The following is a 26,473-nucleotide window of genomic DNA, read 5'->3' as shown; positions in this document are numbered from 1 at the left end:
CAACTTTGATCCTGGATGAAGTTGGGTCCAAACATACATTTGTTCATACCTATTGTTTCTAGCATGCTTGGAGAAATACATGCCAGTAAGAGGTACTATGATTATATATCAGACCGCAGAAAAACATATATTTTATATGAGGAAAAATAAGTGGTCATCCTGTCAAATGGTATCATAGGGCATTGCACAATGGAACACAGGTAAAGTTTTATGTGGAAACTTTGTGCTGGTGCTTCCTGATATTTCAGTCCAAAAGTAGGAGTCTGGAGTTGCTGGATCTTATATGTGACTCCTATAAATGATGATATGCCTTATCTTCAGCAGTGATGCTTCCAAAGGTGTGAAATACTTTTCTATATTTCATAGTAGTCAAACAAATCAAATAAGTTATCTTGCCACTAGACATAAGCAAGAGGCAAACACTTGGCAAAAGGGAATTGGGAAGTGCCTGTTGGTCACTGGAGTGGTTATTACTGGAGTTAAATTCCTCTATGTATCTAGTAAAATCTTGTGCAGAATGAAATTACAAGCAGGCCAATGGGGTTTTATGGTTTATTTACTGAATATAATCAAATAAATGTGGGGGTTTTTTACTTACCACATTTATTCAACTTTAACACAAAGTCCCTTCCCCTCCCCCACCAGTCATCATGGGGGCAAAAAGCCCCTCATGTTAAATTCCCACACAGAATGGAGGAGTAGGGGGCAGGCAGCTGCTGCAGCTCTGACTCTGACCCTAAGCCCAGGTTGGAGCCAGAATCAGACCCACAGCAGCCACCTTCCCCTTCTCCCCCCCACTCCCAAACAGCATCTGACAGTAAGGGGGTGGGGGACAAAGGCAGAGACTGGGGAGTCAGGGGGAGAAGGGCAGAGACTGGAAGGAGTGGAGAAGGAGGTGCAGAGGCTATGTGGGGAGCTTGGGGTGAGGGGTTTGCGTGGTAGGTGGGGCAGGAAGGTTGCAGGGGGAAGAAGTTGGGGGCAGAGGACAAGGGGGCACGTGACCCTCATAGGCACCTGACCCCCCCCCCGCAAACCCACTGCTTTCGCTGCTGTAACAGTGGGGAGAGATGAATTCCAGACAATCTCCAATACTTAGATTCTATGCCTGGAATATAACAAATTTATACATTTTCCACATATAGAATCTAATTACTGGGGAGTCATTTTAAATTCAGAGTCATCATAGATTGGAGTAAATATGGTAATGATAGTGCTGAGGTGATGTTATTGCCATGATGGTCCAAAATAAGCGGGAGGCGAATATTCTTGTGGATGATATATTTTATTGGACGAAGTGCATGACTGGGATAGACATAGGCAAGCTTTTGGGTATCACAGTACCCAGCCATGCAGCTGGTCCAATAAAAGATATCACCCACCACAATTCTTATTTATTTAATGAAATTCTGTAGAAAAACAAAACAGATCTTACTGGAAGCACATGATGCAGTGTATGAAATGGAGCTATACCATGGCACCCCTCTAGTAATGGGTACAGTCTTTGTGCCTTGGTTCATGATTTCAAGTACAATACCATCCATGTATTTATTTCTAGTTCCTGTATCCCTCTCTCTGCCTTTTTCCTGATATACATTTCTGTGTCAGAAGCTTTCCATGAAATATGCTGTTACTTACCAAGGGAGATGACAGATTCATCATCACTTTTAAGTCTTTGAATTAAGACTGGATAGATTTTGTACAGATGTGAGAAGTTATGAGCTTGATTGAGAAGGTTGACTGGAGAAAGTTCTACAGCCCATGTTACTGAGGCAGTCAGAGTAGATGGTCATAATGATCTCTTGTAATGCTTAATTTTTGCCAGAACTTCTCCGTTATTTTTCCACTGGGTAGCTTCATTACAAGTCTTTCATGTCCTGTAGAGCTTTGGACAAGGTCTCTACCTTCCCCAGTGTGAGCCCATTCTTACAGTTCAGCTTTCCATAGTCTAAGCAAGATGGACCCTTGTTCTCTTCAGAAGAGTCAATAAATAATCCATAAAATCCCACTGGCCTGTTTGCAGTTCTGTCCAAAAATGCTTATTGAAGCAGGTGTTTGGAAAAGGCAAAGAAAGGATGAAGGGACAATAATCATGATCTACAGCTGGGCTTGCAGCTAGCTTGAAACATTTCCAACAGGAGAAATTGTATAGTTTTCTCCATTCCCAGTTCTAACCTATGTAAGCATAACTTAAACACAGGCCAAAATATTTCTGAATATGTGACAAACCTACTACATTCCTATTGTACAAGGTCTTTTATAGTCTGTGAATGCATTGCTTGAAAAACCAAGGCCTGTTTTTCTTTTCTGAAAAGACAGCTGAAAGTTTGACCATTCAAGTGTTAGGTAACTTCATTCTGCATAGTATTATCCATTTAAGTATATGCTGTCATGGTAAACTGCCTTTGGATTTTAATTGGGTCTGGTTTCTTTCCCGTGAGGCATTGGTTTATTGTATTTATTTTCTGTTATTCATTCCAGAGGCAACAAACCCCTCTACATCTGGCAGCTGATCTTGGCAATGTTGAACTAGTGGAACTGTTGCTGAAGGCAGGCTGTGATCTCAAGATTGCAGATAAGGTATATCACATTATATATAAATGCTAAGGCAATGGGATCATTTTTATGGTGACCTCCTCTCTAAATATCTAAGAATCAGATTTTCTAAATACTTGTGACAGGCTCACAGGCTGTGATGCCCCCTGGGGTCCATTCAACTCCTGTCCTCATTCTGGCTCCTCAGGTACCCTCCCTTTTTACCTCTTATGCCATACTTTGATGTAACTAAGAAAGTTTTGAGGGGCTGCCCCCAGGGTCCCAGGGTGAGCCCAGTGCAGCTCTGCTGTTAGTCAGCCCTATTAGTGCCTCAGAGCATCAGTTGCCTTATGAGTTATTTGTGGCCTCCATCCTCCCCTATAGCCACACCCAAGCCTCACAGATGTTACTCTGTCATCCAAGTACCAGCTTGTACAGGAGGGGCAGGCAATTATTTCAGTTGGAAGGCTGCTTAACAAGTTTTGGTGAGCTGTTGAGGGCCGCATGGGTGGCCCTGCCCCTTGACAGTTGCCCCACCCTCTGGTCACCATATTGAGACTGCAAATCCTGCCCCCTAACCCCTGACTTTTGCTACCAGAAGTCCCCTTTGCCCCTCAGAAATACTCCTTTTGGGAAGTGGGGGGGTTGCCATCTTAGAACCAGAAAAAAACCAAATCATATACTAAAAGTCAAACACCTACTAAAACATTTAAATTTTATTACAAAAAATATTTGTCGTGATTTGTGTTTGTGTACTGTATATAGAAAGGATTGCATAATAACTAAAAAATTAAGTCTCAATCTTTTATATTGTGTGTGTGTGGGGGGGGGTGTACGGTGGGGTAGGGGGGTTGTGAGGGGTTATGGCTATGTGGGGGGCATAGGGTATGTTGGGCTGTGTGTATATATGGGGAGGTTGTGGGGGCAGGGTGTGGGTGTGTGAGGTTTGTGGGGTGTTAGGGATGGTGGGGGGTGTGGGGACTCCCCACACACTTCCCTACATGGTACACAGCTTCTCCTGCCAGGAGCAGCAGCAAGCGGGGGCACTTAGGGAGCTTGTGTCTGGTGTAGGCACTGGCGCCTGGCAGGGTGTGGCTCCAGCCAGCACTGCGTACAGGGCAGCAAGGAGCACAAACTGCCCGACTGTCTCTATCATGGGGGTTCTGTGCCACATGCCTGCAGCTCCCACACTTGCATGTGGGGAAGCCCCACGCTGGACTCCATGGGGTAGCAGGGGGCAGGTATCCTGCCACTCCCAGTGGAGTCTAGGGACAGGGAAGGCAGCTGGCTCTAGTGTGGGGCTTCCCCCAGTGTGAGTATGGGAGTTGCAGGTGCACAGCCCCGCAATAGAAGCAGCAGCAGGAGCCAGCTGGGAACTGCAGGGGCTGGGTTGGCTCCTGCTGCATTCTGTGGTCCCAGCATTGCAGCTGGCAACCGCGCCGCGCAGCACAGAGCCGGCCAGGCACCTACCGGCAGTCCACGATTCCCAATTGCAATAGTGGGACTGCAGAACACAGCAGGAGCCAACCTGGCCCCTGTGGCTCCCAGCTGGCTCCTGCTGCCACTGCCCCTGACCCCCGGGGTCCTGAGCTCCTGCTGCCACTGCTGCCATTCCCCTGCTGCTTCCCTTCTTTCCCCGCCTGTCACCACTGCTCCCTCCCCTTGCCTTGCAGTGTCACAGCTGCATGGCTGGGACTGCATGGCACAGCAGGAGCCAGCTGGGAACCACATGGTGCTGGCTGGGCCAGGCTGGCTCCTGCTTCCCCCTCCTCCCCCCCAGCCCATTCTTATCTGGCTCTCCACTGTCCAATGGAGGGAGGCAGGGAACAGCTCTAGGGTCCCAGGCCAGAAGCCTCTGCTAGGCAGAAGCTATTGGCTGGAGACTGGGGGGCTGGGGTTGGGAGGGGGGGCAAGCAGGCCTTGCTGCTGCTGCCACAGGGCCCTGCCACTGACTTCTCCTGGGTTCTGCTGCTGCGGGCACCATGTCATCTTTGACAGGCAGTCGGGGCAGATAAATATTAATTTTCTAAATTTTTAGGATTTAGGCCTTAAAATAGTAATTTTCTAAATTTTTAGGCCTGCGGGTCAGATAGAATGGCCTGGCAGGCCAGATTTGACCCGCAGGCCATATTTTGACTGGTCCTGTTAAAGACAGATGAGAAGTCAAACATTAAAAATTAAGTTTCAGTGCCTGGTTCAACATTAAATCCGTATAATCTTCAGAGCCAGGTAACAGAAGCCACAGAGCCAGGTAACAGGAGCCAGAAGCCACAATAGAAGTAGTCAAAGGAAGAGCCAGTACTGCTTTTAGTTACTGGGGTAGCAGCTCCTCCATGTCTACCAGTGGGAGGGGTAAGCTGTTCCATAATTACTGGGAGTTCTGATAGGTCTTAATGGGCGTATCTACATGTGCAATTAATTTGAAGTAGGCTTATTGCACAGTAAAAATACTACACAGTAAGCCTACTGGGGAGCATGTCTACATGTGCTCCCTCTTTGGAGCAGATTTGCTCCCAATGGGAGCTGCCTGGAGAGGGTTGCTCCCACACTGCTCTGCCCCCCTGCAGCAGCCAGGGGAGTTCCCCCTGGATGCTAGCTTAGGTGCTGTCAGAGAGGGGTCGTGATGTACACAGGGCAGGAGTGCTGCCGCTGCAGAGCTCTCCCACCCTACGCACATGGGGACAAACTCTGTGCCCAGGAGGGTTTCCCAATAGCTGACCAGGACCCGTACCTGTCTAGGGCTCTGGGCTGTGCATCTCCCCTGCAGCTGTTTCCAAGCCCTGTGCCCTGATCAGGCAATGAGGGCAGGGGGCTGGAAAGAGTCCCCTCCCCTGTAGCTCTTTCCCAGCCCTATGCCTCGATCAGTGCTAGCTGCTCCCCCAGTGGGACAGCTCACAGTTGCCCCTGGCTTGGTGGGGATACCCTGCCCACCTGGGGGCTCGCTGTTAGTTGCCCCACTTTTAGCTCCCCCATCCTGGCACTGATCAGCTCCCCACTCCTAAGTCGAAGCAGGGGGCAGCAATGTACTTGATCCCTTTGCTAATTGGCTCCTGGTTCCGATAGTGGAGCCAGGGCTTGGAACCTGCCTGTTGCTGGGGCAGAGGGACAATGTCCTGGCTTGGCTCCATGCTCAGAGCCCACCCCAACAACAGGCAGCTCCCAGGGGAGGGGATTGTTCTCTGTTGCCTGGGCTGGCCGGGAGCATAGTTGCTCCCTGTTGGCCATCTACATGTAGGCTACTGTACAGTCAATACCGTGAAGTTAATTTAATACCTGCACTTGCAGGTAGCAGATTACCCCACAGTTTCCTAGTTTCATAGTTAGTAGGGTCGGAAGGGACCTGAGCAGGTCATCAAGTCCGACCCCCTGCCATGGCAGGAAAGAATACTGGGGTCAAACAACCCCAGCAAGGTGACTGTCTAGCCTCGTCTTAAAGACCCCCAGGGTAGGAGCCAGTACAACTTCGCTTGGAAGTTGGTTCCAGATCCTAGCCACCCTGACAATGAAGTAGCGCCTCCTGATGTCTAATCTGAATTTATCCTCTGCCAGCTTCTGACCGTTATTTCTAGTCATTCCTGGTAGTGCTCGGGGAAACAGGAACTTCCCCAATGCCTGCTGGTCCCCTCTGACTAGTTTGCAACAGGCCACTAGATTCCCCCTCAGCCTTCTCTTGTGGAACAGGTTCAGGTCCCATAGCCTTTCCTTGTAGGGCCTGCTCTGCTGCCCCCTGATCATGCGAGTGGCCCTCCTCTGGACCCTCTCCATGTTGTCCACATCCCTCTTGAAGTGCGGTGCCCAGAACTGGACACACTACTCCAGCTGCGGTCTGACCAGTGCTGCATGGAGGGGGAGGATCACCTCCCTGGACCTGCTTGAGATGCATCTGTGGATGCATGACAAGGTGCCGTTGGCCTTCCTGACTGCATCCCCACACTGCCAGCCCATGTTCATCTTGGCATCAATGATGACTCCAAGATCCTTTTCTGCCTCTGTACTGATGAGAAGGGAGTTCCCCAGCCTGTAGCTATGCTGCTGGTTCTTCCTCCCCAGGTGGATCACCTTGCAGTTGTCAGTGTTGAAACCCATCCTGTTCTCATCCGCCCACCCCTGTAACCTGTCTAGGTCCGATTGTAGCCTATTCCTTCCTTCTAGTGTGCCCACATCCCCCCACATCTTAGTGTCATCAGCAAATTTGAACAGGGTGCTATTTACCCCCTCGTCCAAGTCACCGATGAAGATGTTGACTTAATTGACTGTGCAATAAGTATCAGCACATGTAGACAGTGATGCTTTACTGTGCAATTAGTCAAGTGCGTGTTAAAGCATCTCATGTAGATGCGCCCAATGGGTCTGGATTAGATGGGGTGTCAGCACTGTTTCTGTGCTCTATCCCCATTCAAACGAAGCTGGCTTGGATTGTCACTGTCCCCTCCCATATCCTGAGATTTAAGTATTTTTTCTCTATCTGGAAAGAGCTGAAGAGGAGGTGACAGGAAGACAGGAAGTGTTCTTAGGTGCCTATTGTTTCTTTGTAGGAAGCATGGGATGCTCCAGTTGACCTTTCCTCTTCCATTCCCTTTGAAATTCTTTATCGTGCATTCAGACAGACCAGAAAGAGCCCCCCTTTAGTCAGGATATTGGGTAACTTGTTGATTACGCTCACAGGTACTCTAATAAAATGCCATTACTAAGGAAGGCAAAGTTATCCCCCTATGAATGGAGAATGACTTGGCAAATGTAGGCTTCTAGAAGCTCCTACAGGCCCTTGTTTTTTTCTCTAATGCAGCATGATCTGTCCATATGATGAGGCTTTTGCAAGCTGTAAATTCCTCGGCTCTCAATGTGACTCTATAAAAATGGGCTAATTATGATTTTGAATGGAGTTGGGAACCAGAGTGCCAAAGGTATCTATTAGGTAACTGTAGAATAGCTGGAGAGTTAAAGTGCCTTGCAATTTAATCACTGAGTCTTCTAATTAGAGGTTGATCTCTTTCAGCCCCTAATGTCAATATGTGGAAAATATCCAGAATAATTGTGTCTAAGGCAGCTGTGCTTGGTGCAACTTCACCCACAGAAAAGGACAGGGAAAATAAACCAGTAAAGTCATCAAAACATTCTCTCGGCCTTCAACTGGCAGTAGCAGAGATGGACCCAGATAGATTAAGCAGTGTTTTCTGGTCAGAATTAAAGTTGTATTTCCCAATCTGCTTGTGTAGCTGTAGTAAACATTAATTATTACCTCCTGTTAGCCTGTGTGCTTTCAGTCTGCAGCAGATCTGCCCCACACTATCAAGTAGCCCAGTGTCTTAAGACAGGAGAGGTGAGCATTGCATCAGGTCCATAACATATTCTGATCTCTGCCTTATCAACCCCCTGAAATCTAAAATATCCTATCTGTCAAGTGGCAGTGAACTGAACGGATTCATTTCATCCAGAGCAGAGGGCCTCACAGGAGCTCTGAAGCCATCAAATCATGGTGGAAACATGTTCTTTTGAAAATGTAAATGATAGGGTTCCATGGACAAAGAGGTGTGCCTGTCTTCTTTGGCTGGCCATCATTCTGAGATTCATTGTCTATTCTTGCAGCAAGGAAAAACTGCACTGGCTGTGGCATCCAGAAGCAACCATGCCCTTATTGTAGATATGGTCATTAAAGCTGAAAGGTTTTACACCAGAAAACAGGTAAGAAACAGGTCTACCTCACCCAGGGGGACTGTAGCTGGAAAACTGGATTCTAGCCTGTTTTAAAACCCCTTCTATCTCAGCTGGTTTCCTCCTTGCAGGTTACAAGGAGTTCTTTGAGAAACAAGCATAGGGTTGGAGATCAGGAAGTCCCGAGTACCAACTGAGGTGTTGCAAAGCCATAGGCAAATTAATTAACTTCACTTTGCTACTCCAGGCACTAAACCTGGAGCTAATCGAGGGAAACAATGTCCAGTTTATGCCATGAACTCCCAGGTGTGTAATTCATCCTTGCATGGAAATGTGTGTCAGATCCTGACTGACCCTTCTGCCCTTTTGCTACAGCAAAGTCAGAGTTTTAATCACAGAGTGTGAGAGTCCCTTTTCTGCTGAAATCAGCCTGAGAGCATCCTCTCATCCTTGGCTGGATCAGGCAAAAGTTCCCATTCTGTTAAATTTACCTTAATAATTGAACACAACAAAGAGATCAGGGAAGGGAGGGAAGAAGGACTCTGAAGTAAGGGCATGCTCAGTATGACTTTCCATTTTGTAACATGTTCTTCCACCCTAACTTATCATTTAGATTTTAACATGAGCTGCTTTGTTGTGGCTGTCCTTGTGTAGTTATGAAATAGGAAGTGCTCATATCTGTATCCTGCACCAAAAAAGAGGATGGCTGTTAAGGCTTTTGGTTACTATACAGAGTCAACTATTCTGTGTATCTGTGTATATGTATTACAGAGAGAGGCCCAGACAGCAACCTTTGGCTTTAGGCTTCTGAAAAAGGGGTGTTTGGGGATGGGTTTCTGAGGGAAGCACATTCTTGGAGACATGCTAGAAAACTCAGATCCATCTGTAAGTAGAAGTGGAGCTCCTGAGTACAGGGCTGCTCAGGTCTCTGGGTTGTTGCTGAAATCATTTATAGTCCTATGTTAGTTTTATTATTTATCTCACTGACTCTTTTGGTATGGAGAAGGCATGAAGAACCCACTGTTAAAACACACTCATTAGAAAAGGTTGAAATCATGTTCAAATGGCCACATGTCATTTTTCCAGGTGAAGTCATAGTCATATATAAGTATGAGAAACTCAGTGAACTTGGTAAAGATTTTGGATATGCACTGCAGTTGTAAAAGCCCCAAACTATCTGGAATTCACAAAGGAAATTTACTCTCAGGCTGATACTAGTGCCTCCTGTTTGACAGAGCAAATTTTCTACTTCTTCTGTAATAATCAAGCAGCCAGCAGAAGATTTTTATTTGTTCATTACTTGAGGTACACAGGTGCAGTGCCGTTGAATTCAGCAGCATGGTGCTCTGTTTAAGCCAACAGGGAATTTCCGAGGTAGTCAGTGCCTGAGCTGGAATTGGTTCTAGCTGATGTTTTGTTCCAGCCGCTCTGAAAATTAATGCTCTTCCCCTGTCCCCAGTCCTCTTCCCCGTGAAAAAAATCCCAATTCAAAAATAACAAGTATTACTGAGATGCAGGTCAGTTAACATACCTGTCTTGCTCTCCTCCACTGACAAGCCTTCTTACAATTTGGCATCTCTTATCCAATGAGGCATTTCCCCTTGCCTACCATGGGAGAGGGAGGAGGAGGAAAAAGGGACATTTTGGGAACAATTCAGCCATTTGTAGGCTGGACTCCTCTGCCATTTTTTAATTTTCTTGTTCCTGAGAAGCTGACTTTCCATGCTAGTTCCCTGTGGGGGTAAATATGGGAAAGTAGCAAGCTCAGAAAAATTACTTACACTGAAGCACATGGGAATATTGAGTCTGGAACAGCAACTGGACCTACAAACCACTCTTTAAGAGCAGGGGATACACTACAGTGCACAGAGACCAAAGGAATGACTCACAGGTGGTAAGTTATGGGGAATATTGTGGAGGTGCAGGGGCTCCTCCACAATACACAAAGTGGGTAGGGACCTCCACAGAACTCAAGAGGAGCTGAAACTTTTATAGATGTAATACATCTAAAGTAAACCTACTTCACTTCATGATGCACTCCCAATATGTACACCCTATCATATACCACAGGGACATCCACCCTTTTGTAAGCTTCCCTGGTTCTTTCTGGTTTTTTGGAAATACAGATGCAGAAAGGAATTCAGTTGATCTATTTAAGGACAGCTCTGAAATCATGTCACTGTCTTATTTCTGCCTGTCCTGGTTCAGCTACTAAAGAAATAAATACCTTGTCTCTCCTTCCAACTTCCTGATATTAGCAGCTTCCAAGAACAGGGGTGCACAACTCACTTTGAGGGCCACTTGCAGGGAACACTTTCCAATGGAGAGCTGCCACCAATGGGATCTACTCTGACTGGATTGAAGCACATTGGCAGGGGGCCTGCATGTGCAGATATATGGGCAGATTAACTGAATTGCCATGTATCGAGGACACATGACCAGCTGATTTGCTTTTCAAATCCTTTTTTATTTAATAAAGAGTGGTGAGGACCATTGGGGTCACTATAGCGATCCATCTGAGTGCATGCCTGGTTAGCCAAACATCCACCAGGAGACATGGGAGGGATTTCCTCAGTGCAGGGAGATGGACTAAATGACGGGCCCTTTCAGCCTTCTTTCATTCTTTAAAATTCAATTTTGTAGGAAACTCAGGAAGGTAAGTAAGAATTTTAAATTATATTCTAGTGAAAAACATGCCCATGAACTGTGCAGCTTGTGTACATCTGATCTGAGATGGTTCAGGTAGAGTCGCCAGATATATTATTGTTCCTTTCATCTTAGAGGGCAGTTGGAGGTGAAACCATTTATTCCTGGAGAAAATATGACAACTCTGATAGTAGCAGGTCATACTCCTACCCTTTTGCTATGCTTTACTTAGCTGCCTGAGGGAAAGAAAAGATGTTTAAGCTGATGGGGTTTTGGAACAGTTTAAGAGATGTTGGGAAATGAAAACCAAGCACTTTTACCCCATTACCTGTAGCTAAATATCTCAATACAGGTGGACACAGTCCTTGGACCAGCATCAGTGTTACCACTATGGAACATAAACTGCTAGGAAGTAAACAAAATGTAGTTTCAATGTTCTGAATTCTGGAACATTTGAACCATTATTATAGAATAACATTTCTGAGTAAATTAGAATGACGTAAGCTTCTAAACCTTACTTTAAACTGCAGGCAATGAAATCTGCCTTGGAGGAATGTTTTATAATGTGCCTAGTGAAGTTGCATTACTGAACCATGATAGTTTTTAGGGAAGGTGCTTTTGGAGTAAGCAACACATTTGCAGGTCTCTGGGTTTATTTGAATGCAGGCTTTTTGCTTACTGTTTCTGAAGTGTGGGATGCTAATACTTACCTTCCTGGCCAACTGTTCTGTAGTTTAAAATATGCATCCTGTATCACTGCAGCAGCTCGGAGTTTTAGTTTTAGAGGGTGAGTGAAATACATCTATTCTGTAAACAAATACCATCAAAAATGAATATTAGAGGAGGAGAGGCTCTACATGAGGCAACAGCATAGTTATAACCCGCCACAAATGCCACTGTAGCCGGGGTGAAGCACAGCTACAGGATTTGGTATGAAAATACATCCAGACAGGCCCCTACATTTCAAAGGTCACCACTTTTGCTGATAAGAGTAATATGGTTATGGCTAAATCACATAAAATGTTTTTGCTAGTGTGATGAATAAAAATAAGCTATGATTTGATGGATTTAAGCACCTGCTTATCATTTCTACTCATCACGGGTATAAGCACATGCTTAGATGTTTTGCTGAACTAGGGCCTTACTATGTGTTTAAAGATCCAGGACTCATACTTCATGTGGTCAGGATTTTAACTTTGGTTTGTTGCTGCCCTGGTCCTGGTCCTAATCCAGGACTAGCCATGCAGTCAGGGCTCAAAGGGACTTTACTTTGTTCTAACATCATCATTTGGCAGCTCAGAGATGGTGAATGCCATGCTGTAGTTAAGTCGCTGCTGCATTATCTAACAAGTGCCCTCTCCAGTGAATCTGAACTGCTGGTAGCAATAGTGGGAAATTTTAGATAACTGTACACCTGCAGAGACTTCCTCAGCCTCATGAAGGGTTTTTAAACCTGAACGCTTGCTATAACTTTTCCAACTATTTAAGTTTGTCTAATAAAAGATATCATATTTACCCAAAGAACTTGTCTGCCTGTGTCCTGAGGCCAACACGGCTACAACCTACAACCCAGTAGCTATTGAGTGTAGGAGTTAGATACAGCCTCTGAATCAGAACTTCGAGCTTAAATGCTGGAGGCTACAAGTAACAGGGAAACAGTGAAAAAGCGCTGGTCAGACCCAGTTCACTGTCCCTTTCAATATCATCTGCCTGCCTGTGTGACCCAAGATACGAGGGGGGATACTGTCTGCCCCAGTCAATGGCAATTCTTATGTTCATATGTTAATAATAAGAAAATTACCTAGTGCTGCCAAGATATGGCAAAGCACACAGCCCAATACTGTTTAGTTGCCAAAGATAAATGTCCTAAGCATAATTTTGGAATCTGTCATTAAAAAACTGCAGTTTATCTGAAACTTGGTTTTTATTTTATAGGAGCATTTTGGAAGTACTGAGGAATCATCAGATTTTCTTCTGTCCTTTAAGCAAGACCACAGCATGCAGACCAAGCAAATCCGTTCCTCCCTCTGGAATCTGGCTTACAATCAGTTAAAGCCACAGGAATGGAAAAAGCTGGCCCTGTTCTGGCAGTTCACAGATGAGCAAATTAAAGCTATTGAAGAACAGTGGACAGGTAATGATAGGCACTCAATGTATACAGGTAGGACATATATAGATTAGGTCAAAATATTGTGTCTTGATTAGGTATCCATGTTGTAGCTGTTTTGGTCTAGAGGCAAATCAGAACTCATGGCAAAGGTGATATCTTTTATTAATCCAACTAGATAGCTGCAAAAAAATCTTTATTTGCAAGCTTTTGGGCACAGAATTTTCATTTCCACCTAGGAGAAATTTTGCAATCTTTGCACTCTCCTATGCCTGAAGAAAGGTGCCTGTGCCCTAAAGCTTGCAAATAAAGATTTTTTTTTTGAAAATATTTAGTTGGTCTAATAAAATATACCACCTCTGCCACAAGTTCTGATTCCTTGTGTCTTGATTAGGCCACTTAACTTATGAGGAAGTCACGAGTATGTATTTTCCCCTGGTCAAACAGTGACATTTCACTTGAGTCAAGTCAGCATTATTTTCTTTGTGATTTAAAAAAATTGTGAAGTCCAAACACACTTCAAATTAACATCTCGCACTTGCTTCATAATCCTCAGGAATTCTTGCCAGCTTTAGGGATGAGTGATTGCAGTTAGCTTTGAGAACTCAGTATTTCCATGTATTTCACTTTTGTTACTTGCCCTATGATGCCTTTCCACAAGTTAAACATGAAAGGAACAAATTCAATTTTCGATTCATTAAATCCTGATTTTTTTCCACCAGCTTTGGGGTAAAACTGCCATTTCACCTTTGGAAGTCTTAGTTTCTAGGTTAGAAAGCAAATGAAAAAGTGAATGCCTGAAGGTGGTTTTTAAAGGAAAATCCCTATTTGTAAAGCAAATGTGCTATAAGGGTATTTTGCCTCCAGCCTGTTGCACAGATATGTATTTTGTGTATGGCTTAGGAAAAAAGAGCTATAAGGAACATGGACACCGAATGCTGCTTATCTGGTTACACGGAGTGTTGCTGGCTCATCAGAATCCGGTCAAACATATATTTGAAGATCTGGTGAATGCAGGATTTCCACATCTAGCGGGTAAGATTTTTCTGGTATGCAGAGCAGAGTGAAGCAGCTTTCAGAAGAAACTGCTGCTATTCTGAAGCACCAAGCTATGTTAGAAGAGAGGTGATGACTGCAGGCCTGCAAAAGAAGCATGGCTGCCCACCGGGTCTGCAGCTCTGGATATTTGGCTGATCAAGGGAAGAGATGAATCCCTCCCTCCCAGCTTAATCATACAAAAACTCCAGTTTCATCCCAGTGTTCATGGTCAGGCCTCTGTTGGTTCAGTTGGAGACCTGGTGAGAAGCAGTGCCTGTCTCAGCATTTCCCACCCCCCCCCTTTTTTTTTTTTTACAGAAAAGATCAGAGCTGAAAGCAGCATTGATATGGATTCCCGAAAATGTGTAATTTCCTGACTTCAACAGAAGAGAGCACACACCATGGAATTGTTTGCTATTTGTGAATACTGTTTCTAGAAAGATTATATTTAAAAAATGTAACTTGCCTGCTTTAAGTCTACAAAAGATTTTTCTTCAAGCTCTCAAAACTTACCTGCCAGAAATAATTCTCAGGTTAGTTTCTTTGTTTAATTCCACACACTGTCATTTTCTGACAGTTGTAAGTATACAGTTAATTTACTGTTTTTGGAGAGTGGTTGGTTGTTAGAATTAACAGGTCTGAGAAAAAACACACATGCTACAATTTCTGTACCCAACTTACATCACAGCAGTAATTCCATATTGGAACTATGCAGTTAAGCTACTCTGTGCTTGATAAGAAATAAAAAGCATATTTTGTAGCTTAAGGAAGTGATGTTTAATAAGTCAGGATTGTGTAGATAAATATTAAACACATCCATAAATAGGCTAGCACCTGGCCTAATTCAGTTCATTATACTGCCCGCAAGAATCTGATCAGAGTTTTCTGTCTGACGCTGGCTTTTTCTTGTTTAAACTTGGGGTATGGTTTTTGGTGGATGTTTATTTGGTGTGTGTGTCCAGCACTGAAAATGCTAATTTTCTTAGCATGGACAAAGCCACAGTAAACACTAGCCTAGTCTGGCCAACAGACATTTCAGAAAAGCTACCCTGATTGCCTAGATAAACTACTAATTAAATTTAACCAAGGCTAATCCTAGCACAGCAAAATACAAGAGGCACCTTGACTACACTGTAGATGGGTGCAAATTCATCATTAAATTTATTCCCATCATGAGGCACCCTATAATAGTAGCCTTAAAACTATAACTTCTGACTTAATTACTGTTTTTCACACAGAAAAGAACTGTTAAAGGAACAGTAGTTTTTTCTGTCTTGTAAAAAGAAAACAATCAAACTTGGCTAAATATTCATTCCCAAATAAGCAAATATATGCTGTCATTTTTTCTGTCTATCAAGGCAGTACTGAACATTTAACAGCATTCATTCCATTTGCTGCTTGAGGAGTACGGAGAGGAATTCCTGTTTCTTGAGCATAACTGTTTCCTGGGTGAAGCTGGTAAACTGAACTCTATTTTTTCCGGCCTTCTGAAGTCTTGGGTCCAATTCTGTCCTGCATTACAACATGAGCTTAAGCAATGCTGGTTTGAAAAAGGGAAAACTGCTTGGGAGCTGATGATTAAAGAATATTTGTGTAATGCATTGTGTGTCACTCTCACTAAAACTGCCGGCCTACCATTCTCTTAGAGTTGTGCCCTGCAAACAAAGGGTCTCTGTAGGGTTAGCAGATAATTGAAACCAGATTAGGTGACTTGCTTCATCTCTCACTCCAAGCAATTGGGGGAATTTAAATTGGGGGTGTTAAAAAATCCCATCAGACTAATATCTGTTTGGATCTTTTATTAAAAACTATATAACAAATTCCTTAAATAAGAATACAGCTATAACAGGTTCTCTCAAACAGGCATACTTTGCAATTTGAGAACTGTATTTCAAAAGTTAATTTAACAGTTTTAAAGAAAAAACATCAGCATGAGCAGATTTGCAGTACAGTTTTGAATAGGTAAAAACATGATTGGCCATGTGATAGCAACCTGGAAACAATGGGGAATAGCTTTAAACTGAGACTTGACAAAACCCTCTGCCTGTTGGAAAGGATACACACAAAGCATTAACTTAATCAACAACCTTTATCGACTGAACATGAGGATGAGACTGGCTATGGGGCATTCGTCCACCCTGTCCTGTAGGTCTCACAGTGGTGGCACTAGAGGCATGATGGAGAGTTCGAGGGTATTTAGCAGCAGTGGCTTGGGATATGGTTTGCTGAAGAGGAAAAAAAAGATACATCAGAACTAAGAAAAGTGCTCACAGCAACAGTTTCCCCATTGTATTAGCTGGAACATCATGATCTGCACCTTAGAACTGGTAATGATTTAGAAGAAAGAAGTGGCATCTGTGTCTAACTCCCTGACGTCCACCACCATCTATATTTTAATTCTTTTTAAAAACACAATTTCAGTGTTTGATCTCATAAAAGCTCAGGGTGCCTAATTCAGGCCTCTTGCTTATTTTTTTTTCCTTTGGGTCTCTGAAAGTTTGACTGTAGCTCTAATTAATTATAGCAACACTGCTTTGAAGTTAAGATCACTTTTAAATAAAGCCACCCCCTAAAGACATACCAAGAAATCTTACCAAGCAACTGCCCTCAGACAAGGTGGTGGTTACATTTTCATTGTAGGCAGATGGTCTCTCTGCAGCAATAAGTAGCAGTCAATCCCTTTTTAATCAAACTAACACCATTCCTGACAGCTTCTCTCCATTGCCAACAATTAATTCAAATCAGAAAAATACAATTCAGGCTAGCTGACTCTGCACCAGGCATTTACTGCCAAGTGCACATGAGTAGGAAGGTATGTAGGGAAAGGGAGGCCTAAAAAACAGCCCCTGGGCCAGAGAACTGCAATGGAACCGATGGCTTCTTTTTTCAAGTTCTGGGACAGAGCAAAAATGTACAAGTGTCTTAAAAAAAAAAATCTCTTCTCACAAACCTCCCCTTTTTCTCCCCCCTGCTCCCAGCTCCCTTTCCAAGTTGCAGGCATCTTGAAGTTACAAGAGAGACTCTCTAGCACAATAGCCAAAGTGACTAGTCACATCCAAATTCAGTCACTTTCATTAAGAAAAATTAAGCACACACGCCAGGTTACAAGTCCCCTGCTGCCCCTTAACGAAACTGAACCCCACTTACTCTGAACCTGAATATTTCCTAAAATCCAACAGAAAGTATGTCAGGAAGATCTGGTAGACTGAAGAGGATGGAAACGCAGAGGTGAGGATCCTTCACTGCAAACACTCAGCCCCTAAGCATGTCTATTTAGACCAAGAGAGCAAAAGTACTGGCGCTGATCAGATTTATGGCAGTACTGATAAAGGGGACGAAAGAATGACCTTTCTGATTATCTGGGCCAAAATCACAGAGAACTTTTAGCCAAAAAAGCTGGATCTCCTGCATCCACTCAAAGCAAAAAAGAGCTCTTACCCTGACAGTAGCCAGCCTAATCAGCTCAAGAAATGACACAGGCCAACTCATATCTTTCAGCTAATTAGGCCATAGCACAAATGCTTCTTCTCAGAATATATCATTTATTTGAAACTTAATTAACATATTCACTGTCCCACAACATACTGCATAAAAGTTTGCATAGTAGAAAGAGGAAAGAATGAATCAACTGCAACAAATAGCAGGTTTAATTATTGCTTTGTTTTGTTGTCATGCAAGCAAGATGGTAGCTCGGGAGATTGTCACTAAGACAAGGGATGCACGAGCAAAGCATATCAATCACTCCATCTTATTTTTATACCTTTGGCCAGTCACACTTCTCGCCATTAAAATTAAGTCGGTATACAAGTTTTGTCTATCAAGTGACTGACAGAAATAATTTCCAAAGTTATTGCATATACTGAATGATGGAGAAAGGGGACAGTAGAAGACATAAGGAACCAAAAAGGACTTGCTTCCACAGCTCTGAACATGGCTGTTCACTAAGTGAAGGTGTTAGGGTAGAGCAGAAGGGGAGGCATTTACTTCCTTCCCTCATTTTGATGCAAGTTTTAATTCCAGTGCCCACCTAGCATCAAGAGTGCTTCTTATTTATTCTAACAGCCCTTCAGCAAATGACCTCTGTCCTGAGGAGTTTTTAATCTTCTTGCAGGCAGGAGGTAGGGTAAAGGTCCATTTCACTTACCTGAGTTACTGGATGATGCTTTTCTACAACGACTGAACTCATGGGTGGTGAGACTCCCATTACAGCTAAGCTACTAATTCTGTTCTTTTGCCCCAAATCAGGCCGGCCTGTGATTCGAGCAGTGATTGTTCTTCCTGCTTTCTGTTGAGCAGAAGTCACTACTCTTGCCATGGGCTATAAACAAATAAGACAGTAGTTGGCAGAAGTATAATGTTTACAATGTGCCTGTACAGCTGCTTAGGCTTATTAGCTGCATATATGAATAGAACACCCCAGTACTGTCTAACTGAGATTACATACAGTAAGTAGAGCTAAAATTTGATACTTAATTGCAATTAGTTTACCATGGCATTCTGCATCCTACCTAGAGAATATATATTTACTACAAGCAGTGTGAGTACTGTGATGTGGTAAGTGAGCATTGTGCTGAAAAGGAATAAAATCAGCATGAAAGTGGCCTCTTTGTCAGATATTTTGACAAATCTAGCAATCTGTAACAATTCTAGCTTTGCTTTAAGGCTGCAAGCCAGTAACAGCTGTAGGCACCCACATCACCCTGGCAGAGTCCTTGAATCAATAACATGCCAGGCACCAAAAAGCTTACACATGAAAATGAAGTGCTGCCATTTTCCAACCCTTCCCTGGAGACATACCAGCAGATTGCATCAGATGGGAAAAGAAGAGAGGATAGCAGCTAGCGGAGGAAGAAAAGCAAAAAGAACAGCTTAGAAACAAATGTGGAGTGGTGGGAAGTGCAGGGGAAGGAATGAGCAGCAAGTGGGAAACAAGACAGCTATTTTTTTAAAGCCTCTCTCAGCAATTAAAAAGTGAATTACTCCTATTGTTCAGTTTATGACTTTCCATTATCTTTACATTCATTCTCTCTCCTTTTTCAACTCCACAATTTTCCCTCTCCCAAAAATACTCTTTCACTATGAAAAAAAAAATCCCTATAAGACGAACTGGAGCAGTTTCTAGCTTTTGCCCAAATCTTCATCTAAATTCTTAGATGACTTCCTCCTCTTCATATTTCTATAACATATCCCCAAAATATCACTCAGAAGTCCTCCAAAATAGATTTTAGGGTGACTGGAAAACCTTGAAAAATGAATCCATTTAATTCTAGTTTGTTACCAGTTTTTGAGCTGAGATGATGCCGGATCCTACAGCTGTACTAGTGACTATTACTGGAGAGTCTGATTCTAATCTGGTCTGAGAAGTACTTGCGTGGCCCAGGTGGGAGGAAAACTGTGAATAAATCAAAAGGTTTATAAAGGAATGAGAAAGAAGTATTGCATTTTTGTTCATATTTAATCCTTTACTGAAAATGCAGTTTGGTTACTCTTCTAATGCTCTTCAAATAATACTGCTGAATGTAGTTTTCTTTACAGATTTCATACTTAGAAAACTAAAAATGAGTCGACTTAAAGTCCGTACACGGTTTTGTTTTTTATTTGTGCAGCTACAGAGTTTGAAGTAATAACTAAGATTACTGTAACTGAAAGCAGTAATGCCAACTGTTTTGTGAAACCATTGCAAGACTCGGGATCAGAGACGACCCGAGCAGGGTGCAGGGTCCGGGGCAAATCAGCCCGCGTGGGGCCCTGCCCCCGGACGCAAGGAGCTGGCAGCAGATTCGACAGCCGGGGGAGGGGGGGGTCGGACATGAAGCCAGCAGCTGTACAGTCACCACAGCCACTCCACCCAGCTCCACAGGGCCCTCTAAAGTGCTGAGCTCAGGGCAGTTGCCCAGACTCCCTCTCCCCCACCAGGGGCAGCCCTGCTTGGGATTGCAAAGTTTAAATAACTCTAACTCATGATCTCCTGATCCAACCCTCAGATCACTGGATTTTCCCAGCTGGTAAGTGAAGGGAAAGGGGCAGGGGGGGAGGGAGTAAGGCAATAGCAGGGGCAGGGTGAATGGGGCCCTAGGGCCAGGGTGGGTCATCCAGAGGTGGGGGGAGGGGGGGATCCCCACAGCAATCTGCCTCTGCCCCCTGGGGGGGCACGTGACCTCATGTCTTCCTTGGGGGGGTGCACTGGTATGGGGAGCCGTGCTCCTCTCCACCCCTGGATGACCTGCCCAAACTCCAGGGCCCCATTCACCTGTGCCCCTGCTCCTGTCCCACTCCTACCCTTAACCTGGGGGCCTGGATCTCCTACACCCCTTCCCTTTCTCTGCACTTATCAGCTGGGTGCTGTCTGTGTCTCAGTCTGCCCCTCACTCCCAAGCCACAGCCCCCCAGTCTTGCTGCTGCTTCTTACTCCTGACCCACAGTACCCCACATCCTGCCACGGGTTTGGGGAGCCTGACTCTCCAGGCTCCAAGACCCACACACCCACAGTCCTCAACACCTTCACAAATAACCCCCCTACACACTTCAAAAATAGCATCTCATGACTTATGTGCCAATTCAAATTTTACATAGGTAACAAGAAAAACCACAAGAAAATGGAAACCATGACTGTAAAACCATTAAATTTCAGTGGGACTCACAATAGATGTCATTTGACTTTTATTTCATGTTTTGGAAACAACTAATTACTAACTTGACACTATTCTTAGTAGCATTTTTAAACATCACATCACGGCTAAATACAGATGCTCAAGAAGCCCTTGGTAGAAGCGCTCTGCCACACTTTACTTAAACTGCTATAAGTTAGAGCACAAGTGAACTGAACAGATGTTTGCTTTTGGAGAGGGAGGTGTGGAAGCCTCACTGCCTACCTGCACTGGCTACTGGGGGTGCTACCACATGCCTCCCAGGAGGCTGCCAGAGTGGCCCCTTTCCCCAGCCCCTGCCCTCCCACCAGCTGACCATTGTCATCAGCAGCTGGAGGGAGAGAGAGACCCCTCCCCCAGCCAGGTAGCAGCAGGCCACAGGGCCAGGGCTGCTGTGAGGAGAGAGAATCTGGATCCTTTCCCCAACAGCTGGGCAGTCCTTCTGCCCAGTCCACGGGGGGCTGCACTGTGTCCTTGCAGCAGTCCTGGCCAGGCAGTGCTCTGTTGCAGGGCTAGAGCTGCTGTGGGGACACAGAGACCAAACCCCTTTCCCCATATCCCTCTCCAGCTTGGCAGCCATGTGCCATTGAGCTAGGGCTGCTGTGAGGAGAGAGACCCCGGACCCCTACCTGTGCAGCCCCTCTGGCCAGGTTGTGTTGGGAAATGGGGCCAAAGCAGCTGCAGGGAGAGAGACTTCCCTCCTTCCCTTCTCCCAATCCCCAGCAGAACATGGCTCGGAGAAGGGATGTAAAAGGTTAAACAATTAAACATTTTACTGAGAAGTGCAGTGATAACCATTTAGCTTACTGGTTATCCTTTAGCTCAGGGTGGCCACAGTCTGGCAGGGAAGGGAACCCACCCAGTGCACCAGCTGGAAGCAGAAGGCAGGACAGACAGGAGGGGAGGGAGAAGGGGCTATGGAGACTAGTTAATGAGGAAAACAGTGAGCAGCCTAATGACTCAACAACTGAGCCATTAGCTGCTCATTCACAGGTGCTCCCTCCCTCCCAGTGCAGGGCTTCATGTGGGCTGTGTTGTATGGCTTAGCTTGCCTCCTCCTCTCTTCCTCCCAGTCAAAGGGTTCTTGGGAGCCTGTAGCACAGGGGTGGGCAAAATGTGGCTCACCGGATGGATGCAGCCTGCCAGGCCATTCTATCCAGCCCACGGGGCCCCTACAAAATTTAGAAAATTAAAATTTATTTGTGCCTGGCTGCCTGTCATGAGGCCCTCAATGACTTGCCAAAACTCAGTAAGCGGCCCTCCACCTGAAACTGCCTGGCCTTTCTGTAGTGGCTCCCAGCAGCAGCTGTGTCCACTGTTATCATTTGTTTAACTGATATAATTAGAGGAGCTTAAACAAATATTTTTTAAACGATATTTATATCCCTAGCTTACAGCTGGCTGGAGGAAGGAGGTGGGGCTGGGATCAGAGGCTGTCACTGACTTGGGTTGGCCAGGGAGGTGGGTCACCTCTGCCCAAGGCTAGAGCAGCAGCCCTGTGCAATCTCACTGTACAGGTTAACCCTTGATGGGATCTGGCATAAATGTTCAACAAAGTGCTCTAACAGTGCTTAAGTCTAACACCTCATCCATCAAGGGTTAACTTAGAATGCTTTAAAAATGGTGAATTGTGCTCTAAGAGCTGTGAACGTCTGTTCAGTTATGGCTTTAGAGTGGTTTCTGCATGATTAAAGTGTGATACTTGTAACATCTGTATCTAGCCTATGTTTCTAACAATTAGCTTTTAAACCTTTAACGTTACTTTCTATTTTCTTGCAATAAGTTAAGTTCAGGTATTTCTGCAAAAAAAACTCTCAGCAACTTTTCTCAAAAGATACTTTAGGAAAAAAATTCTGCTCAAGGCTGTAACTTGCTTAACTGGTTTGAAAATTCTAGGAAAAGAAAAAGTTTACTGGAGAATAAAAGGGAAATCAAATGCAACACCATCTAATATCTGACCTTACGTCACTTGGCAAAGTGTACATGGCTTGATGCAGATGCTGTATTGTGCTGTGTAGACACACTCTGAACATTCTTGTAATACCTGAGTTATTCTGTGTCCTCACTAAACAACACATGAAGTCTGTTCCTGCTACAATACTTACAATTCCTTCTGTCTGAATGATGGCTGCTGTTGGAGGTGGTGGTGATGGTGGATCAAATTGGGAAGGAGGGAGCCTCCCAGGCGCACTGGAACTAGTATCTTCTCTTCTGCTTACTGCATCTATTATTAGAAACACAAATTCAAGCAATGAGCATGGGACCTAGAAAACCCTAAGGAGAGAGATGAGTCATAGTAAAACCTTACTGTTCCCTTGGGATTTGTGTATAATCTAATTAAAAGGATCAGTCTACTCTTATGCAGATATTCTTCTTGTATTTCTACTCTATTCTCAGAAAGGTGCAAATATCATGACACCAAATTCTCTGTTACACCCACTGTCCCTTTGCTCTTATCATAGTATATGGGGCACAGTGGGGAAAGGTGACATGCTGGAGCTCTGCTACACCAGTATAAGGTCCTTTAGGGAATCTATGTTAGTAGGATAAAAGGCTACTTAACTAACAAGAGACTTGAGCAGCTGTAAGTGCAGGGAGGCATAACTGACTCTCAGTGGCACCATACTCCTCCTGCACTATGGAGCTCAAACCCAGAGAATACACCTGTTCTCTTTTCTAAAGAGGTTTGCCCTTTTCTTTCCACCTGTGCAGTCTTTGTGAAGCAGCTAGGGGCACATTCTCATTTACTTGCTTGCCCTCACCTCTGATTTCTAGGGTGGACTTTCATAGTAGGCAGTGATGTTTTCATCATTCCATAGACTACAGTGACACCGTGTGGTAGCTGTAATTTTGTCACTCAAAGTTTTAGAACAAGGTATACTCACTAGTTTAGTCCCCACTTAAATGCTTTTTTAACCAACCAATGGGAGTAATGCAGTGAGCAGGACATGTCTCCAGTCTCAGGAAAGAAAAGAAAACACACACAAAAATTTTTTTTTGCTTTTGCTTGAACATAGGAAGAGCCAATATATACTGTAGGCCCAGTGCATACTACTTATAAATGTAACTTATAAATGTTTTCAGTAGGTTTGGATATTTGACAAGGTAAATAAAGTTCAGTCAACTGACTGGTCAAAATTGTAAAAAATTGCCAATAGGTCCATATAATACACAGAAAAACACAATTTTTCCATTAAAAAGTGTCAAAAATATAAAAATTATATTTCTGTTAAGAAAACTACAAAGGGTAGTTTTTTTGTAAAATCGCTCTAATCTATGATTGGTCAAAAAATATGCAGCCAATTGACTGATCAACTGACAATAATTGACTGGTCAATTAACCGGTTTGCCAACCCTAGTTTTTAGTAATGACATATATGTGCTCTTTCGCTGATGTCATTTTCTTTAAAGACTCTTTTCTCTGTATATATTTACAGTACTGTTTGCAATATCATACAGCAGGGTTTTATATTAGTCCCAACATATCTAAATGTATCTATTAGGGGCATTATGCATTGATAATTTTCCAAAAGTCAAATGAGGAGGCCAAATTCTGCTCAGAAATATGCATCTTCAGTCTCTATTGTCATTGTATGTACACCTAACAGCTGGCTTGGCCCAAAGTCTCTGAGAAGATTTTTTTTAATCCAATCTAAACCTGTCTACCTGAAGATATTTAACATCCTTAATGCTATTGAGCCCCATCAACGGTTTTATTTACAGGTTCTAATGGCCTTTTCCAGGCACTTTCTCCTTAGTATTTTGCCAGAAATTTTGAGTCTTTACATCCATCCTCCTTCCACAAACAATTAATTATCAATAAGTAACTGGGGAGATGTATGGTAAGCTACAGAATCTATAAATTTCCATGCACTACAAAAGCCGAGTTTCTTCATCTATGATGCTTACAATCATGAAACATTAAAAAGATTGTATGTACAGTGTATATTTGATAAATAGAAAACACACTTTATTTTGGGTTCCTTTTTTGAAGAGTGCCCTGGAAAGGCTCAGGATGTGCAGTTTTTAAGTCCCCAGTTCTAAATTGATTTTAGTAGAGAATGTTCATTAGTTTAATGCCTTGAGTTTGAGTTTGTTTTACCTAACTGAATCCTGCTCGCTAATAAACAAATTTGAGCCTGAATGCTCCCAACATCGTTTTAATTCTGTTTGCTCTGTTGCTGCAGAAGCAGCCACCTGGCGAGTAGGAGGAGCTGAGGTTAAATCCCATTCCCAGAATTCTGTTAACACTGAAGCTTCGGAAGTCAGTGGATGAAATACACTATTAGCTTGTGTTCTAGAAGATGAAAGGTCACAAAATGGAAGCCAGAGAAGTGTTATTTTTCCAAGAGATAATTCAGTACTGTTACTTTTCACTGAGTTAAGTACTGAAGTACCTGGCAGTGTCCTTGCCATTTATTTTCAAGTTTCACCATTGAAAAATAACTCCATTAAAAATCTACCTGACTAAGAAGATTCCAAAGATTTAAATATATGCTGCTTATCTATATCCTCACTCTGAACAGTAGTAGATATAAAGCGAATTTGCTATCATACATACCCTAGCATGCAAATTGGCCACCTAGTGCACGCTGTGCTCTGGCTACTCAAGAGACTGCTTGCTATAGTGGGTACTCACATTCATTGCACAGCCTCACAGGGTGGTGCAGTCACTCAGGCAGACACTTGTGTTCTACTTCCTCCCCTTCACTATTTTTCTTCCCTTAATTTACTGCATTACATCTACATTTAAAACTTGAGGCTGTTGAGGGATGGATCCTGTCTTCAGATGCTTCTGGACATTTAAATACACCTGCTAACAATTTAGGTTTAATAATTGAAATTATATAGCTAAGGCTACATCTACCCTACCAATTTCAGCCAGCACAGCTAAACTGGACTGGGGTTTTTAGAGATGCAAATAATACAGCTGTGCCAGCAGAAGCCCCTGATGTAGACTGGCAAAGCTGCACTTTTACTAATGCTGGTAGTTTCACTTCGGGAAGTGGTTTTGCTCTAGCTCTGCCACTAAAGCTGTACCCATAAGAACAGGAAACTGCCAGTATTGGTATACAGCACTAATGTAGACATAACCTAAGGAACTTTATTGCCCTTGAAGCTCTAAAACAAGTGGAATTAGAAGAGGGAAGGAAAACAGCTGGCTGGGAAAAGAATGGCCACCAAACCATCTATACAGTCTCTTAAAAACTGCAATATGTTGCTGAAGAATCAACCATTAAGGTATTCTTTACTTACACTTCCAAGGGACTCTTAATCATGTATTCACTGTATTTTGAAAGTAAGCAATAAATTGATCCCATAATAAGTATGGTGTTTTCATCCTTGCTATTTAAATCCCCATAATAAAAATGAAAATATTGCTTAAATGAGACCAAATAAGTCCACCCACAGCTACTTGAAGCACTAACCGTGATCTGGCCTACTTTCTTTGCCTTGAAACATGGTCATTGCTTCCAAATTCAGAGCACACACCCCACGCATAAAGGCTTTCTTCATGGTGTCTTCATATTGTTCTCTTTCACTATGCAGTCTCAGGATTTCAGCTTTTGCCTCTTCCAAAGAAGTATTTAGCTATAATAAAAAAAAAAACTTTATATGTGAACACAAGGAAACCCCCCCAAATCCTCAACTAGCTTTCAAAATACCAAATATAGTAAAAGCTCTGTTAACTGGCACCTTACAAGGTGGCATGTTCTATTACCTGGCATGCCGGCTTGTAAAAGTGAAATGGGAAGTGCCCACTGTGGCACTTTCAGTTTCTCCAAGCCCCCACAGCCCAAGGCATAGCATGCTGCACAGGGCCCACCTCCCTGTCCCTTGGGGCCTGCGG

General features: G+C 43.8%; 2 protein-coding genes across 8 annotated transcripts in view; one reads left to right on the top strand and one right to left on the bottom strand.

Moving 5' to 3' along the window:
* Positions 1-15,632, top strand: part of ANKDD1B (ankyrin repeat and death domain containing 1B) — a 47,731-nt gene extending 32,099 nt beyond the window's left edge. The window contains exons 11-16 of one of the 3 annotated variants that reach the window (XR_016441193.1): positions 2,479-2,577; positions 8,119-8,214; positions 12,766-12,964; positions 13,841-13,972; positions 14,294-14,508; positions 15,334-15,632. Coding sequence is in view for 2 of the 3 variants with exons in the window: in XM_090038074.1 (XP_089894200.1) it covers positions 2,479-2,577; positions 8,119-8,214; positions 12,766-12,964; positions 13,841-13,972; positions 14,294-14,352 (585 nt within the window). In the remaining variant the exon portion in view is untranslated. Of the gene's footprint in view, positions 1-2,478; positions 2,578-8,118; positions 8,215-12,765; positions 12,965-13,840; positions 13,973-14,293 lie in introns of all 3 variants that reach the window. The other 2 variants (XM_090038074.1, XM_090038075.1) reach the window with 2 other exon arrangements.
* A 127-nt stretch (positions 15,633-15,759) lies between these two features.
* POC5 (POC5 centriolar protein) overlaps positions 15,760-26,473 on the bottom strand; it is a 59,284-nt gene continuing 48,570 nt past the window's right edge. The window contains exons 8-13 of one of the 5 annotated variants that reach the window (XM_090038073.1): positions 26,052-26,214; positions 22,728-22,846; positions 19,254-19,367; positions 18,120-18,293; positions 16,570-16,628; positions 16,067-16,200 (exon numbers count right to left, since the gene is read on the bottom strand). In XM_090038073.1, coding sequence (XP_089894199.1) covers positions 16,599-16,628; positions 18,120-18,293; positions 19,254-19,367; positions 22,728-22,846; positions 26,052-26,214 — 600 coding nt within the window. In that variant the 3' untranslated portion in view covers positions 16,067-16,200; positions 16,570-16,598. Of the gene's footprint in view, positions 18,294-19,253; positions 19,368-22,727; positions 22,847-26,051; positions 26,215-26,473 lie in introns of all 5 variants that reach the window. The other 4 variants (XM_090038070.1, XM_090038072.1, XR_016441192.1 and 1 more) reach the window with 4 other exon arrangements.

This window comes from Crocodylus siamensis, chromosome 3 (assembly GCF_052110815.1).
Source record: "Crocodylus siamensis isolate JL-2025a chromosome 3, ASM5211081v1, whole genome shotgun sequence".
NCBI lineage: Eukaryota > Metazoa > Chordata > Crocodylia > Crocodylidae > Crocodylus > Crocodylus siamensis.
This window is presented reverse-complemented; position numbering and strand designations above follow the sequence as displayed.